Below are 16119 nucleotides of genomic sequence, written 5' to 3'. Positions count from 1 at the left end.
TACATTAATCTAAAAAGGTTTACCGCTGAAATTAATAATTTTATATCACCATTAGCATGTGTATCATTCTTTCTGTTTCTGGATGAAGTCCATCATGGGGTTTTGAAACCAACATTACAGTGGTGAAAGAAAATGTTCCTCCTCTATCTAGGTTAAGCATAAATTTATTGCAAACTTATATTATACAAATCAAGAGAACAAATGTTTGCTTCAATGTCCTGAATTAAATATTTCAATATGAAAACATGTCTGGGTTTTGCAAACTTGTTTTAGTTTAGATATATAATTTTGGTGACAAATTAGTGATAAGTTATTTTTAAATATGATGGTGTGTATCCATAATCTTAGATTTTATAAATTTTCTCTTTTTTGAGAAAATATTATCTTTGATGGTTTCAGATAAAAATGAATGTAGCTCATTCGTACTTTTTTGTGCTAATATTAAAAATCTTATGTTAATATTAATTTCACCATCTTCAGTATTGAGTTAAATGCATTATACATTTGTTAATTTGTTCTATTTTAGGAGAAGAATGAAATCTATCCAGCCCTGTACACCATCAAGTGGTTTCTGCAATGCTTCTTGGATAGGGTATGTCTTCATTTCTCTGCTGTCTGAAAAAAAGAAGAATATAGGCCGTCATTAAATGCTATAGATATACTACATTTAACTCATGTAACAGGAAAGTTCCGATTGGGTGTGGTAGTGTTACACTGGCTTTCCACCCAAAACACAAGTACTGTGTAGATAGCTAGCCCTCATTAGCCGACGCTATATACACTGTCGCCATGTTACACTGGCTTTCCACCCAAAACACAAGTACTGTGTAGATAGCTAGCCCTCATTAGCCGACGCTATATACACTGTCGCCATGTTACACTGGCTTTCCACCCAAAACACAAGTACTGTGTAGATAGCTAGCCCTCATTAGCTGACGCTATAGACACTGTCGCCATGTTACACTGGCTTTCCACCCAAAACACAAGTACTGTGTAGATAGCTAGCCCTCATTAGCCGACGCTATATACACTGTCGCCATGTTACACTGGCTTTCCACCCAAAACACAAGTACTGTGTAGATAGCTAGCCCTCATTAGCTGACGCTATAGACACTGTCGCCATGTTACACTGGCTTTCCACCCAAAACACAAGTACTGTGTAGATAGCTAGCCCTCATTAGCCGATGCTATATACACTGTCGCCATGTTACACTGGCTTTCCACCCAAAACACAAGTACTGTGTAGATAGCTAGCCCTCATTAGCCGACACTATATACACTGTCGCCATGTTACACTGGCTTTCCACCCAAAACACAAGTACTGTGCAGGGCTCGAAATGCAGTGTTAGTACATGCACCTGTGCATGCTGATTTTTGCGTGTGCATGTAACTTTTAAAACTGGGTGCACGCGGTGCATGCTAATATTTTTCAAGTACTGTGTATTGCGTATACTAGTATCCTGTTGTCTACCAGATTCAGACTCAAGTTGTTGAATTTTGCGTATGCATTTCGTAATCTGTTCGCCACATGAAAACGTTAACTTTTATCTTATGGGCGCATCCATTTTGTATCCCATAATCCTACTTACAACAATGGTGCCCTTTCGGTCATTTCCGTGAAATATATTTGCGAAAATTGCCGGCAATATCTCAGTTATATCCGTGAACGGTATTAGGGAAGGTGGTCGAGGCCGACTTTGGGGTATCCACGTGCATAACACAGTTGTTGTCGTCACTGACAAATTGAACTCCGCCAGATCTGTGATCAATACAAAGTACCGTAACTGCCTTGAACATTTTCGACCTCAGGTATGGGCACTTGATCAGACGATTGCGAACGTGCAGGTGCGTTACTCGCGTAGTTGACTCGAAGTCAGCCAGTGATTATTTCAATCGCAACTTCTCGTCGAATTCCGTAGGCTAATTTATATTATACCAACAGATCTTATCGAGTTAAAAAAGTTGATAACTTGCTTAATACAAAACATAAATATTTGTATGTTTTTGTAATAGGCCTATTATAGATTTCTGTAAGGTGTTTACATTGGGTGAAATTATCAAATTTGATCAAGAATCAGTAATAAACGCAGTTGTATAACGTTCCGGTACTGTTAATAAATAAATCTAGATATTTCCGAATAATTCCGAATAGCTTCGTATAAAAAAAACAACGAAGTTGCCTTATTTTTGGTGCATGCAGAATTTTAATGGTGCATGTAACTTTTTTTTCAGCATGCACCTGGTGCATGTAGAATTTTTTTTTCATTTCTAGCCCTGCTGTGTAGATAGCTAGCCCTCATTAGCCGACGCTATATACACTGTCGCCATGTTACACTGGCTTTCCACCCAAAACACAAGTACTGTGTAGATAGCTAGCCCTCATTAGCCGACGCTGTATACACTGTCGCCATGTTACACTGGCTTTCCACCCAAAACACAACTACTGTGTAGATAGCTAGCCCTCATTAGCCGACGCTATATACACTGTCACCATGTTACACTGGCTTTCCACCCAAAACACAACTACTGTGTAGATAGCTAGCCCTCATTAGCCGACGCTATATACACTGTCACCATGTTACACTGGCTTTCCACCCAAAACACAAGTACTGTGTAGATAGCTAGCCCTCATTAGCTGACGCTATAGACACTGTCGCCATGTTACACTGGCTTTCCACCCAAAACACAAGTACTGTGTAGATAGCTAGCCCTCATTAGCCGATGCTATATACACTGTCGCCATGTTACACTGGCTTTCCACCCAAAACACAAGTACTGTGTAGATAGCTAGCCCTCATTAGCCGACGCTATATACACTGTCGCCATGTACATAATGACTTCTGTATTATGTGACAAAGATGGTAGCTTCCATTGCCATTGTATTTATGAAATTCATCTGCAATATTTAGCAGTGTGTGTATGGTAGTCGATTGGACCTGAGTGCAAATATCCCTGCGAAGTGTGGCATTGAGTGAGAACAAAGAAGGCAGTCGGCAGTACAAATCAAAAGAGGAGACACATTCAGAATGATCGGAAACGACAGTCACTGGATTAACCTGCTCATTGTACAACTATTTCAGTTTCAGTTTCCAGAATGATATGGCAGAATACGTAGAATGTTAGATTGGTCTCTGACAGTAATTAAAATATTCAGAGTAAAAGTGTGTTTAACTTACTAAAATATTATTCAGAGTAAAAATGTGTGTTTAACTTAATAAAATATTATTCAGAGTAAAAGTGTGTGTTTAACTTTTTAAAAGTTCTAAGGACATGTAGGTACAGGTGTATCAATTTTGATGTCATATGAAGTTAATAATTTAAAGCTTAATTACTGTACTAAATACATTGCTGCCATACTTGGCTGGGTTATGTTTTTCTTTTCATACGAGGGCGGGACGTAGCTCAGTGGTACAGCGCTCGCTTTATGCGCGGTTGTTCTGGGATCGATCCCCGTCGGTGGGCCCATTGGGCTATTTCTCGTTCCAGCCAGTGCTTCACAACTGGTGTAACAAAGGCCATGGTATATACTATCCTGTCTGTGGGATGGTGCACATAAAAGATCCTTTGCTGCTAATCGAAAAGAGTAGCCCATGAAGTGGCGACAGTGGGTTTCCTCTCTCAATATCTGTGTGGTCCTTAACCATATGTCCGACACCATATAACCATAAATAAAATGTGTTGAGTGTCGTTAAATAAAAATAATAAAGAATAATTTTCATACATTAACCTGATCTCTTACCTGTTCAGGGTAGGATCAAACTTGGTTGGTAGAGCAATCACCTAAAGAGCTTGGGTCGAATGATCGAATCCCCTTGGTGGACCCGTTCTCTGATTGGGATTTTTCCATCCCAAACTGTGTCCCAAGACTGGAATATCAAAGGTTGTGTGTGATATGTGTTGTCCTGAGTGTGGGAAACACACATAAAAGATTTCATGCTGCTGATGGAAATGTGTAACTGGTTGCCTGCAAGACTACATGTATATGTTAAAATTACCAAATGTTTTACATCCAATAGCTGATGATTAATTTTTTTTTTCATTTCAATATTTATTATCTTTTTTAATGACAAGTAATAGTTATTTAAATATGAATGCTGGATAAAATCCTTTGGAAAAAAATTGTTGATGTTTATCAGAAATTCAATGTTACAATTATGGTACTTATTTTGCAGACTCCATTTCACCTAACTTTACGACTGTGGGACATTTGGATGTTGGAAGGTGATCGTGTTCTTACAGGAATGGCTTACTGTATTCTTAAACTTCACAAAAGTAAGTTATATAAAGTTATTGTGCAGTTTGGTTTTTCACAAAGCAAATTTATTTTTGCCTGTTTGTAATCCTCCGATTTGGTTTCTTGTATATTTATTGTGCTTAACTTTAACCATAGAATGTTACATCAGTGGTACATACTGATTAATATTTCCCCCCATTTCTATACATATTTTGTTTTGTTATTTAACATACAATTGTCAATATATGTTGTTGTTTTTCTTGTTGACTTTGATTCATAAAATACTACTTATTGTGCACCCATAAGACATGCTTAGAGCCTTTTCATATAACACTCTTTATTACATATAATTTAAAAACTAAAACAAAATTCAAACGTCTGTAATTTAGTCATTATTCTTAAGCCCAGTTCTGTATATATAACGCTTTTGGGTCTGCGTTCTTCAGACATTCTAAAATTAATTGTACTAAGCAGACTGTTCGGGATGGTGAGAAAAAGGAGACCACTTAGTAAAATACTTATAAATTAAAAAGAAATTTGTAATGATTATATATACAGTTGAATCCCATTGGCTAGAACCCCGTTGGTGCTTGAGAAAGTGTTCGACCCATCAGGTAGTTCGACCTATCCATTCAGTTAATATCGTGTAAGTGTAACTTGGGACTTTGTTTCTGGATTGAGCGTTGCGATGTATTCGACCCTTCCGAGTTCAAGCCAACAAGATTCTACTGTATATAGTATCACCGCTTGTTAGTAAATAGTGCACAGATTACTCATTTTATATGATCTTTAGTGATTGCTTGGCTTTAAAATTCAAAATTTATTATTTACATGTAAACAAGTAGGTTTAAACATTATGTAATGTATATAATAAAACACTGAATGCTATGTTATAAAAACAACAACTTTAACCTACTGATATAAAATACTAGTGCACAAATTGGGTTTCTATTTAATATTTTTACATTATTTTTATATTGTTTGGGCATTGTATTATTTCTTGTTTGTTTTATTCAGGACGGATTAACAAAATGCAAATAGATGATCTTCTGACATTCTTCCAGTCAACGTTAGAGAAAGACTTTGTTTATGACGACGATTCTGTGATAGAGCAACTGCAAATTTGCATGGAAGAACTCCGTAAGGGCCGAATGGATCTTCCACCGAAACCTAGGATAAATGAAAGCCCGACCCTTCCTTTCGGTTTGGACATTGAACCCAGCCTGGACCAGCTGGTTGGGAGGAGAACCTCGGAATCGATAGACGATCATTTCCGGCGCCATCCCCCACCCCGTAGCGGGAAGGCAGCCTATTTGAGAAAACGCCATCTCAACAATCTGAACAGTCCCGAAATGGCACACAGCGACACACGATCTGTACAGTCTAGTCGATTATCGGAATACTCAATAGACGACCAATCGTCTTCGTACGACACGGCGGCCAACTCGAGGATGTCTCTCGTGGACTACAGCCGCCGGACGTCGACGCCCAGTTCACGGACGTCGTACGCCGACGCGTCCGAGGTGAACAGTCTGAACCTGACGCTGAGTCATCAACACCTGGAGCAGGTGGAGGACACCGGTCACGATGACTCGTTCGACCGGACGGTCGAGTACGACCACATAGATCCGCCACTTGCGTCTACCTCACAGTTTCACAGAGTGGACCAGCCTCTGCAGGCCGTGAAGATACTGAACGTTCACATCGAGCCCATGGAGGCCGATTCGAAACCCCCATCGGACACGTCGGAATACGACAATGTGAACGGCGTCGAAGAGCGCCGCGACGGAGACACGACGCCAGTGCCGATGCACGTCAGCCAGTCGGGCGGCTTTGACAACGTTTACAACAACAAGTTTCCCAAGAGCAAGTCAGATGGGTACGTGTCTGTGAGTCGTGACAGCGAAATGGTTGTGGTGAACGGTGTCGACGGCAGCATCACGTCGCAGATGAAGGTGGCAAGGACCGAGGACCAGCTGAGTCGTAGTCAGCACTCGGACTCGTCGTATCGCAACTACGTCGACCAGCAGAACGGGTTCCAGGTGGAGAGGCAGTACTCGCACCACGTCACCCAGTCCACCACAACACGCACCAGAACTGTACACACAAAGCAGCACAAAGAAACGGTTTTCTTATGAGATATCATCTTTTAGATACTAAATCTTTATTATTTAGAAATAAAGTATTTACATAGGTTTGAAATTTTCATTGTTTTGACATTATTCTTGACAAAATAAAAATGAGTGCAAGTATTGAACAAATAATTAAGGAATTTTTTTTATATTGCAATAGAGTTGTGATGATATTTTAAAAATCCACCTTTATCATGTTTATATATATATATATATATAAGTGCTATCGGTGTAACATTTTATTAAGAATCGGTATGGATAGATAATTGCAGTGTTCATTGTTAATATACTGTGTGTATATTACATTGTATATTTGTATAGATACATGTTGAAAATGACTCCAATAATATAAATTGCATTCAGTGATATGCTTGTGAGTTAATCGAATGGAATAGCCAGTTTGTTCTTAGATTCTTGCCAGTATTTGCTTTTATTTCTAGTAGGCTGTTTAGAATTTCAATTAAATCATATCTGTATATTTAGTAAACATAGCTTTGATTCTAAAGATTTCTTCAGTTAGTTTTTGGTATATGGTATTAACACTCAATAGTTTGGTCTGCAGTAAGAAGTATGGTGCTTAATCAGAGGCCTAGCTTGGGATTTTTAAGTGGTACGCAGACTTTTTCAGCAATGGAATAAAACTCTATTGTCATAGAGCATGCATACCTGCATATATGGAAGCTAGGTCCCTGTTAATAATATCCAACCTTCTTTCTTTCTACCTTCTTGAATCCTCGTTGCAACAGATGTGCTTAAAAACAGCTTTATTTTATTTCTTTAGTTAAACCATGATTTTGACTTGCAGGAGGGGTGGGATGTTGCCCAGTGGTAAAACGCTCGTCTGATATGCAGTCAGTCTAGGAATGAATCCCATCTGTGGGCCCATTGGGCTATTTCTCGTTCCAACCAGTGCAACACGACTGGTATATCAAAGGCTGTGGTATGTGCTATACTGTCTTTGGGATGGTGCATATAAAAGATCCCTTGTTACTAATGGAAAAATGTAGCGAGTTTCCTCTTGAAGACTATATGTCAAAAATTACTAAATGTTTGACATCCAATAGCCAATGATTAATAAATCAGTGTGCTCTAGTGGTGTTGTTAAATAAAACATTTTTTTTTAACTTTGACTTGCAGGAAGATTGAAACACATTTACTTTTTTTCCCTCTTTTTTGTTTGTTTGTAGGGTGGGGAGTAAGTACGATCTACTATACACAGAAATTACATGATTGCAAAATACTTTGTCTAATTTCCTTATCATAATAAACAAAATATGACTCGATATAAACTATTTGATGCTAAACTCTAGGACATTTTAAGATATGCTTTAGGGCCCTCCTATGGTAGGGTTCTATTTATGAAAATTCTGAGTTACTTTACACTTATATTCAATATTCATGGAACATAATAATAAAATTAAAAAATGTAATATTCCTTGACCACATTCAGGCATTTATCCAGGCATTCTGTGGGTCTGAACATGGGCACTGAAAATTCCACAATTTCTCTGCTAAAAAGTCCCAATATTATATATTTAATTATGACGGTTCTAATCAATTAATTTAATAGTTGTGTACTGCATTATTCAGCAGGCTGAAAATATATCCCAAGTATGATTTACTCGTGCATTTTCCCAATACCATTAGACATGGGATTCTGGATAAATCCTGGATAAGTTGCTGACATTGCAACATAAACCTGTTTGATGTCAAGAGTCTGAGGTTATCAAGTGATCTTCAGCCTATTCAAACACCAGTGTTTGGAAAGTTGTAAATATTTTATATGTATATGTAGTTAATAATACAGCATTATACTGGCAGTTAATGTGGGTATACTGACGCTTAATGTAGGTATACTGGCAGTGAATGTGGGTATATTGGCAGTTTATGTGGGTATACTGGCAATTAATGTAGGTATACTGGCAGTTAATGTGGGTATACTGGCAGTTAAATGTGGGTATACTGGCAGTTGATGTGGGTATGCAGATAAGCTATGGAATACTGGACTGTATATTTTGAACTGTTTATGATGGTAGCACAGTGATTATAGCAATACATCAGGTGGGTTGGGTTATTTTTAATACATTGTATATTCTTTAATCATTATCACTATATATATATATATATGGCAGTTAAACATTGCGGTCATTAAAATTATGTTGGAAGATGTGTGTTGATGTGTCTGTTCAGTATCATCGATTTCACATTCAATTGCCATTTTAACACATTTTATTGCTGTGTTATGTTTTCTTGAAAAGAAAATCTTTAAATATGAGTGTCCTTTTTAAACCGACTAACGGGTTTGTTTTTATAGTAAGTGTATCGACACCAGTCGTGATGTATATGTATTTAAATGTGAATGTTTTATTGTCTGGTGGTGTATCCCATGTTCTCGATGCCAAGTTGGTGAACAGTTGTAATCTGTATTGTACATTATTTTAGTTACTTTTGTACGAAACAGTGCAACGTAACTAATTTACCTTTGTGTGTAGCATAATATACTGTATAGTACACACTGGAATTGTTCACTGCCAAGTAGCTTTAGAGATTAGAACATTTGCCGAGTAACTTTCTTTCTGAGGTCATTTGGAAAAGTGTTGCAATCAATAATAAGAATAATAAATGTACATGTATATAGATAGGAAAACAGTTAGTGTTTAATGTAACACTTGCATGTAACTAGTACTCGTAAATTGTTAATAAGCGGCTGTCGGGTGAAAATATCAATACAGATTTTGTTATATATGATCTAGAATATATGGGGTCAAAATAAGATTCCGTGATATATGCAACTGTGCAGACTACATGTGAGAATAACCAAGTGTTTGACGTTCAATAGTTGATGATAATTATGTGCTCTAATGGTGTTCAAACAGACTTTATTAATATCACAGGGTCTTTTATATTCACTCCTTTATCCGAATAAGACAGCACACACCATGTTTTTTTAAATATTGGTCTTGTGGCTGGGATGACATAAAAAGCACCATATGTTTTTCTATATGACCTTGCTACGGTCACTAGTATTTAAAGCTTACCAATATTTTAAACAGGTTAAACAACAAAAAGCATAAATATTTTGGGTTCTTTTATTAAACTGTGTTTATTGTAATTTTGTATCTTATTCTTACATTCAAGTTAGAAGTATGTATGTCATAAACATGATCTGATACACACTTGATTAATGTAATTTCTTTGTGAATTATTTTTTGATGCATCTTAGCAGTTCATTTGGGTATCATTTTGACCCCAGAAACCAGAACCAAAATTACAATTCTTAATACATCATTAATTCTCATACTGTATATTTATTAACTTAATTGCAGTTTGTATGTTTTTAATGTTATTTCCATGTAGGATAATGGGGAGGTACATATGTATGCTTTTTATCTCACACATTTCTTCTTCTTTTTTTTTACTCCAGCAGTTTATAATTACATAATTATCTTGTGTTTGATATGAAGTAAAGTGTTGTTAAGTGTTCTTTTTTTTAACTTTCACATTTTCCCAAAAGCCGATTAGCCATGATTGTATCTTTGTGTTTGTAGAATCTTGTGCATTGTATATTGTGTAGGTACTCCTAGCAACCAGTAACTTGTGGTTGACAGTGCAGGTGTATTACCTTTGTAGCTTTGAAAAGTGTACATGTGGTTTGTAGACTGTAGATATTCACTGTCTTATGTAGATATATTTATATATACAGCTTAGAACATCGGCTTTATCAGGGTTTTGGTCACAAAACGTTTCAAATATTATATTTCTTTTTATACATTAAGCTAATCTTTGACTTGTTCACATTTCTCCTCCCCCAGTTTTCATAACAAACAAATGACAATTGAAAATTATTACATATATACCTATAGATAATAAACCTGATTTACAATAGCAGTGAGTTTAATTATTTGTGTGTGAGGGGGCTGGATATTGACCAACAATCATGTTTTGAAAGTTAAAAATTATATCATAAAGAATGAAGACAGCTGATATACATGTTCAGATCCATCGACATAAACTGACCGACAGTTTGACATCGTAAACAGGAGCCAAGGGATTAGTTTCATATATACCAAAATAGGTTGAACAGTGTTGGTAATAACGTACTGAAAAAATAATGGTTAAGCATTTTGTTCAGTTATGGAATTTTCAACTGAATTAATTGTGCAGTATTTTGTCTCGCTGTTCCAAAGTGAAAAGGTGAGATATAGGTATTACTTTTCCACCAGCAGTGATGACATCAACTTTTGCATTTACTTAATGTTAAAGTTCAAGTTTAGCTCACAAGTTCTATATCAATGAAACTTATAGCTCTTGATTACCATGCATATGAAACATTCATTATATTATAATTTCAATCCACTTTTTGTTGTGTTTGAGGTTTAATTTTTTAAATAATTTAATTACGGATGTTCTGTTATTTCTTTTACTTTCATCGGAATATGAATCAAAACAAATTATTCTGCAAACTGTGTGAATTGGCGATGCCTTCTCGCATAAATTTGCGAATGACTTTTTTTGTTTTGTTCATACCTTGATGAACGTAAAAGAAATAACAGACGATCCTTATAATTAAATTTGAAACATACAAATAATAATGTTAAAAGTTCATAATTTATTTTGAATTATTTTTTGGTCCATAAACAAAAATGGTTAATAAGATAATTTGGCCATATGAGATGACATCATCAGACGATTCCCTGATGACGTAATGTTTACGTTCATTAAGACATGAACAAACTCCTGTTGCTATAATTGCTATGGGTTGACCAATGGGATAATGTTATATTGTAATGAATATAAACAGAAGTTTAATTATTTATTATTATTATATTTAACAAATACATGTATGGATGCAATTTCAGCAACATCAAATACATTTATGGTAGGTAAGACATAATTCTATGGAAATACTTTTTTTCTTTCTTTTTGTTAAAATTTGAGGAAACCCTAACAATTCTGCATTAATTCTATATGGCCTTGCTAAATTACAAATATTTAAAGTTTACTCCAAATTTATTATTTAATAGTATTTAGAGAGATTTGCTGGCTTGATACCTAATTAAACTGTAAATGATTAGAATTTAAAAGTAATTTTAAGCATTGAGTGAGGCTTTCTTTGGTAGATGTTTAAAAATCATTATTATTTACGTGTTATATAGTGCAATATTGTATCAATATATTTCTTTTGATTGTGTTCGTGGTCTATTTTAAAGAAAACTTGTGTTATTTGCACTTAAGTCATTGCCCACAAATGGGAAATAAAGCATTTAATTAAACTGTACAATCAGTCTCGATTTTAAAAGTTTCTATTTTGATAATAGATGAGTAATTGTTATAAGGTGCCATTATTAAGTAGCAGATTCATCTGCTGTGTTTTCATTCTTTCTTCATCATTTTATTGCCTTGTCTTGTAAGTTTTATCATGCTCCTATACCACTAAGGTTTCAAGCATGTCTATCCCAAGTCCCGTCTCTGAATGCCAGGGGCCCGACTTGGGGCAGAAGTTTTATTGCAGTGCATATTGCATGATTCATCCCCAAAACAACGCTGACAAAAGCTATAGTACACCTAGGTCTAAACATTTCTCTTTATTAATTTTGTTACAGTAGAGTTTGTAGAACTATGCAAATATTGGCATTTGATGCACATTGTGTTAAAATTTAGCGTGTTAATAATGTTTCGATCTATGCATGATTCATTTGTTTTTGTTAGACTTACACAAATTCATGTTGTTTCATACAAAACATGAATGGGTCATTTTTTTTGGTTGTTAAATATTTAGGTTTATTTTGTGGTAAAACTGAAAAAACACCTTTGTTTACTGATGTGTAGTAAGTGACATGTGTATTTAATGTGTCTTTGTGTTTGTATTCTTGTGGCTGTTAGTAGAATGTAACTGTTTAACCATCTTGATCATGTAGCGAATTTAAATTTATTTTTAGAAGAAAGGTAACTATATATGTTCAGATTTCATTCAAATTCTGCTATCTGTAGCATGATTCATAATCGGTCAGATTCTATAGTGTGTACTTAATATTGGTTAAATAATGCACTGATATTAATATCGGTTGAATAATGCACTAAAATTATATATTGTTCTCAATACATGTACATCAATTATTAGGGGTGGACGTTAACTTTGTTCAGATAGCATATAGATTATGCTAATTGATTTATACTTGGGTTACATACGTTGTTGTGGGGTTTGAGGGTTTATTTATTTAAAAAAAAATTGTTTTGCCATTTTTCTGTTTTTCAGGGGGTAGGGTTGTGGTTGATATCTCAGGGTCATATGTATCTAAAAAATGTATTGTGTTAGCAGCCAAACACCTTTTTATGACCACTCCACCCTATCATTTCTGTGTAAACGAACGATTCTCGCAAGGATTTGTAGGTCTGACGAAGGTTATGCCTATATCCTAGGAGATTATTTTTATGTACCATCAAATTTAATTTTATTAACCTTTTCACCACTAACTTTCTGTAGTATATTACTCAGTCTGTTGAAACTGTCTTGACTAAAGTGGTTTACACAGTTGAAATAATTATTAAAGACAGTTCAGCGGGTCTGCTCTAGCGGTCATCTGTGTTAAGAGAACACTTATTTTGTTCTCCCAAGTCGTCTAATATTAATTGGCTTGTATTAAGCAGCCATGTTTGATACTGTTGGTGATTGCTTAACATGGGTGTGACTGCAACATTGAGTCTACGTCATGTACGTCTTATTAATCATCTGGGCTGATCCAACTCTGTTGATAAACCGCTCGTCTAAGGTGATTTGCTCATAGGATCGAACTCCCTCAGTTGACCCTTTCTCTGATTGTTTTTTTTTTCCCCCCATCCCATTTAGTGCTCCATGATTGGTGTAACAAAGGCCGTGATATGTGCTGTCCTGTCCTTGTGGAAAGTGCATATAAAAGATCCCTTGTAACTGATGGTGGAAAATGTAACGTGTTTGCTCCGACTTGTGTGTCAGGATGATCTAATCCAATAGCTGATGATTAATAAATGAGTGTGCTCCAGTGGTGGTGTTAAACAAAACCAGATTTTGACTTTATTAATTATAGACCTTTACCCAACATTGTAGAGCTGTACCTAGGCATAGTAATGTAGTTTTCTCCAGCTAGACAAACGTGGTACATGTAGTTATAAATAATACAGGGCATTATTATTATTTCAACTTATTTTCGTGCTTATATCTAATTACGGTTCAAGCACACTGTCCTGGGCACACACCTCAACTATCTGAGCTGTCTGTCCAGGACATGGGGGTTGGTGGTTTCTGAGAGAAAAGAGGGTGTAGTGGTCTTACACCTACCCATTGAGTTCGTTAAAACTCGCTCTGGATGGGAGTCAGTACCAGACTGTGAACCCAGTACCTACCAGCCTTATGTCTGATGGCTTAACCAGGACACCACCAAGGCTGGTGTGTGCGTGTGTGTGTGTGTGGGGGGGGGGGGGGGGGGGGGGGGGGCAACTACTTCCTCCCCATATTTTTATGGTTCTTCAACTCAAGGAAAATATTTTTGTATCCTGTCCTGGGTGCCATGTCTGCTGGTCAGCATTGCATCAGATTTTACTACAAAATGTTAAACATTATTTGAGAATCGCAATAGTGAAATACATTTTAAATTAAAATAAAAATAATGTAAAAAAAATGAAAGACAAACTACTTGTAATGTGTACAAATATTTTTATTTATCTATGATTATGAAAGGCTTTATATTTAAGATTCGATTTAATTATTAATGTTAATGTCTCGGTGACTGACCAATACATTGCTGTACATTTACATTGATCATATCATTTTTCAATTTTTTCTTTCTTTTCTGTCACTTCATTACATTTTGTAGGTACTTGGCTTCCAGTGTTGTAGTACTTTTCTAAAGTACCTTGTGTTTTGCTTCCAATAATTTAGATTCCCATTATTGTGCATTGTTCATTAGGTCTATATAATTATACTTTTCCTTGTCGGTGCACTATCCAGCGTATTTACTAATATTACGAAAACGAAAGTGAAAACTAGTTTTTATTGTGTTACTGATTTGTACCAGATTAGTTTTCACGATTGTATTGTCTTTCTAGCTGGCTGTCGCACTTATAATCAGATTATACACCAGGCAGTAATAAAACAGTGAATAAGCTACCGATATTTGTTGTTTTCACTATCTGTTTTTTGTTTTGTTTATCAGAGTAGGATGGAGCCCAGTCATAGATCACTTGCCTAAAGTGCGGTGCACTGGCGTAGGACGCGGGGGGAGGGGCAAGGGGTGCACGTCCCCCCCCCCCCCCCCCCCCCCACACACACACACACTGTGGGAGCAGCGATGTTTTTTACACACACGTTTTGTCATCTTCCTACGCCCGTGCCGGCGGGTGAATAGCAGGATTGATCAGCCTCGGTGAACTAGAATTTGGGGGGGTGGGGTTCAGACCATGGTAGGTTCTGCATTTTATTTAAAAGACTTTGCAGCTTCTTCCGTATAAGTAGCCTCTGTGGCTGCTACCGGTTTCCACTCTTTCTCTAGACCAAATGTCAAAATAATTCTATGTTATACCTCAAACGCATGCACCTGTGTACTCATATAAGTATATTTTATTATAAACTGGGCATATATACCAGATACAATTTTTTTCATTGCGATTTTCAGACGCACTTATTAAAACTAATTTATTTCGAATTTGTTTAAAGCATTTGCTCACATAAGTAAAATTACCTAAAGAGTATATTTGTATTTAGTCCCGAGCTCGTGCAAAAGCAAATTCGTTATGCGGACCCTTAGCAAAATTATACATATGGCTATATTCTGAGGGGGTCGGGACGTAGCCCAGTGGTAAACGCTAACTTGATGCGCTGTCGGTATGGGATCGATTGCCGTCGGTGGGCTTATTGGGCTATTTTTCGTTCGTTTCAGCCAGTGCACCACGACTGGTATATCAAAGGCTGTGGTATGTGCTATTCGGTATGGGATGGTGCATTTAAAAGATCCCTTGCTACTAATGGAAAAATGTAGCGGGTTTCCTTTCTTAGACTATATGTTAAAATTGTCAAATTAACATTTGTTATTATATACCAAAATGTTCGTCTTGTTCTCTAGTTTTCAAATCCAGTGTTTGCCACCTTGGCAAACCTTGCATAACTCCATAATTCAAGATGGCGTCCAATATGGTGACCAAAAAAATAAGAATTTTACATTCAAGTCACACTGGTTGCCTCCGAGAGCTTCCCAATGGAGCAATTTATTTTAAAATGATTGCAAATGCTCTTAAATGTATTCCTAGTACTGTCTGCATGAACGCTATGTCTGGTTTCTCATTAATTATTGGATATGGTTCGTAAAAATACATCCAATATGGCTGTCAACAGCAATTATATAAAACAAAACACGTTTTGTTCAACTTAATTTCCCCAAATATCAATATGTTTGGTTAAAGTTTGCCCAGTTACGTATAAATGGTATTTCATACCATAAAGAAAAATAGCATTAGCCTTGAAAGTATCGAGAGTTGCCTATAAAGCATGGATCTGTATTCCTGAAAAGGACATGGAATCTGACAAAAATACATTGAAAAAACTTTCTTATCTTTATTGCTCTAATTATCCATTGTTATGGACCGATACAGTTCCTGGTCTCTTATGAAATGTTTATTTGTCAACTAACTAGGGAATACGTTTGTTAACCATTGTTCTGAACTAAGCTTATCACAAAATGATAACATATAAAACACTTATCCACCAACTGGGAAGTTAACATC

The 16119-nt window shown here is 36.1% G+C and overlaps 1 protein-coding gene across 1 annotated transcript in view; it reads left to right on the top strand.

Moving 5' to 3' along the window:
* Window positions 1–7302, top strand: part of LOC121371016 (USP6 N-terminal-like protein) — a 60452-nt gene extending 53150 nt beyond the window's left edge. Inside the window, exons 12-14 of the mRNA XM_041496625.1 lie at window positions 527–592; window positions 4173–4272; window positions 5252–7302. Coding sequence (XP_041352559.1) covers window positions 527–592; window positions 4173–4272; window positions 5252–6372 — 1287 coding nt within the window. The 3' untranslated portion in view covers window positions 6373–7302. The remainder of the gene's footprint in view (window positions 1–526; window positions 593–4172; window positions 4273–5251) is intronic.
* Window positions 7303–16119: the final 8817 nt, after the last annotated feature.

This window comes from Gigantopelta aegis, chromosome 4, assembly GCF_016097555.1.
Source record: "Gigantopelta aegis isolate Gae_Host chromosome 4, Gae_host_genome, whole genome shotgun sequence".
In the NCBI taxonomy this organism is placed as follows: Eukaryota; Metazoa; Mollusca; class Gastropoda; order Neomphalida; family Peltospiridae; genus Gigantopelta; species Gigantopelta aegis.
This window is presented reverse-complemented; position numbering and strand designations above follow the sequence as displayed.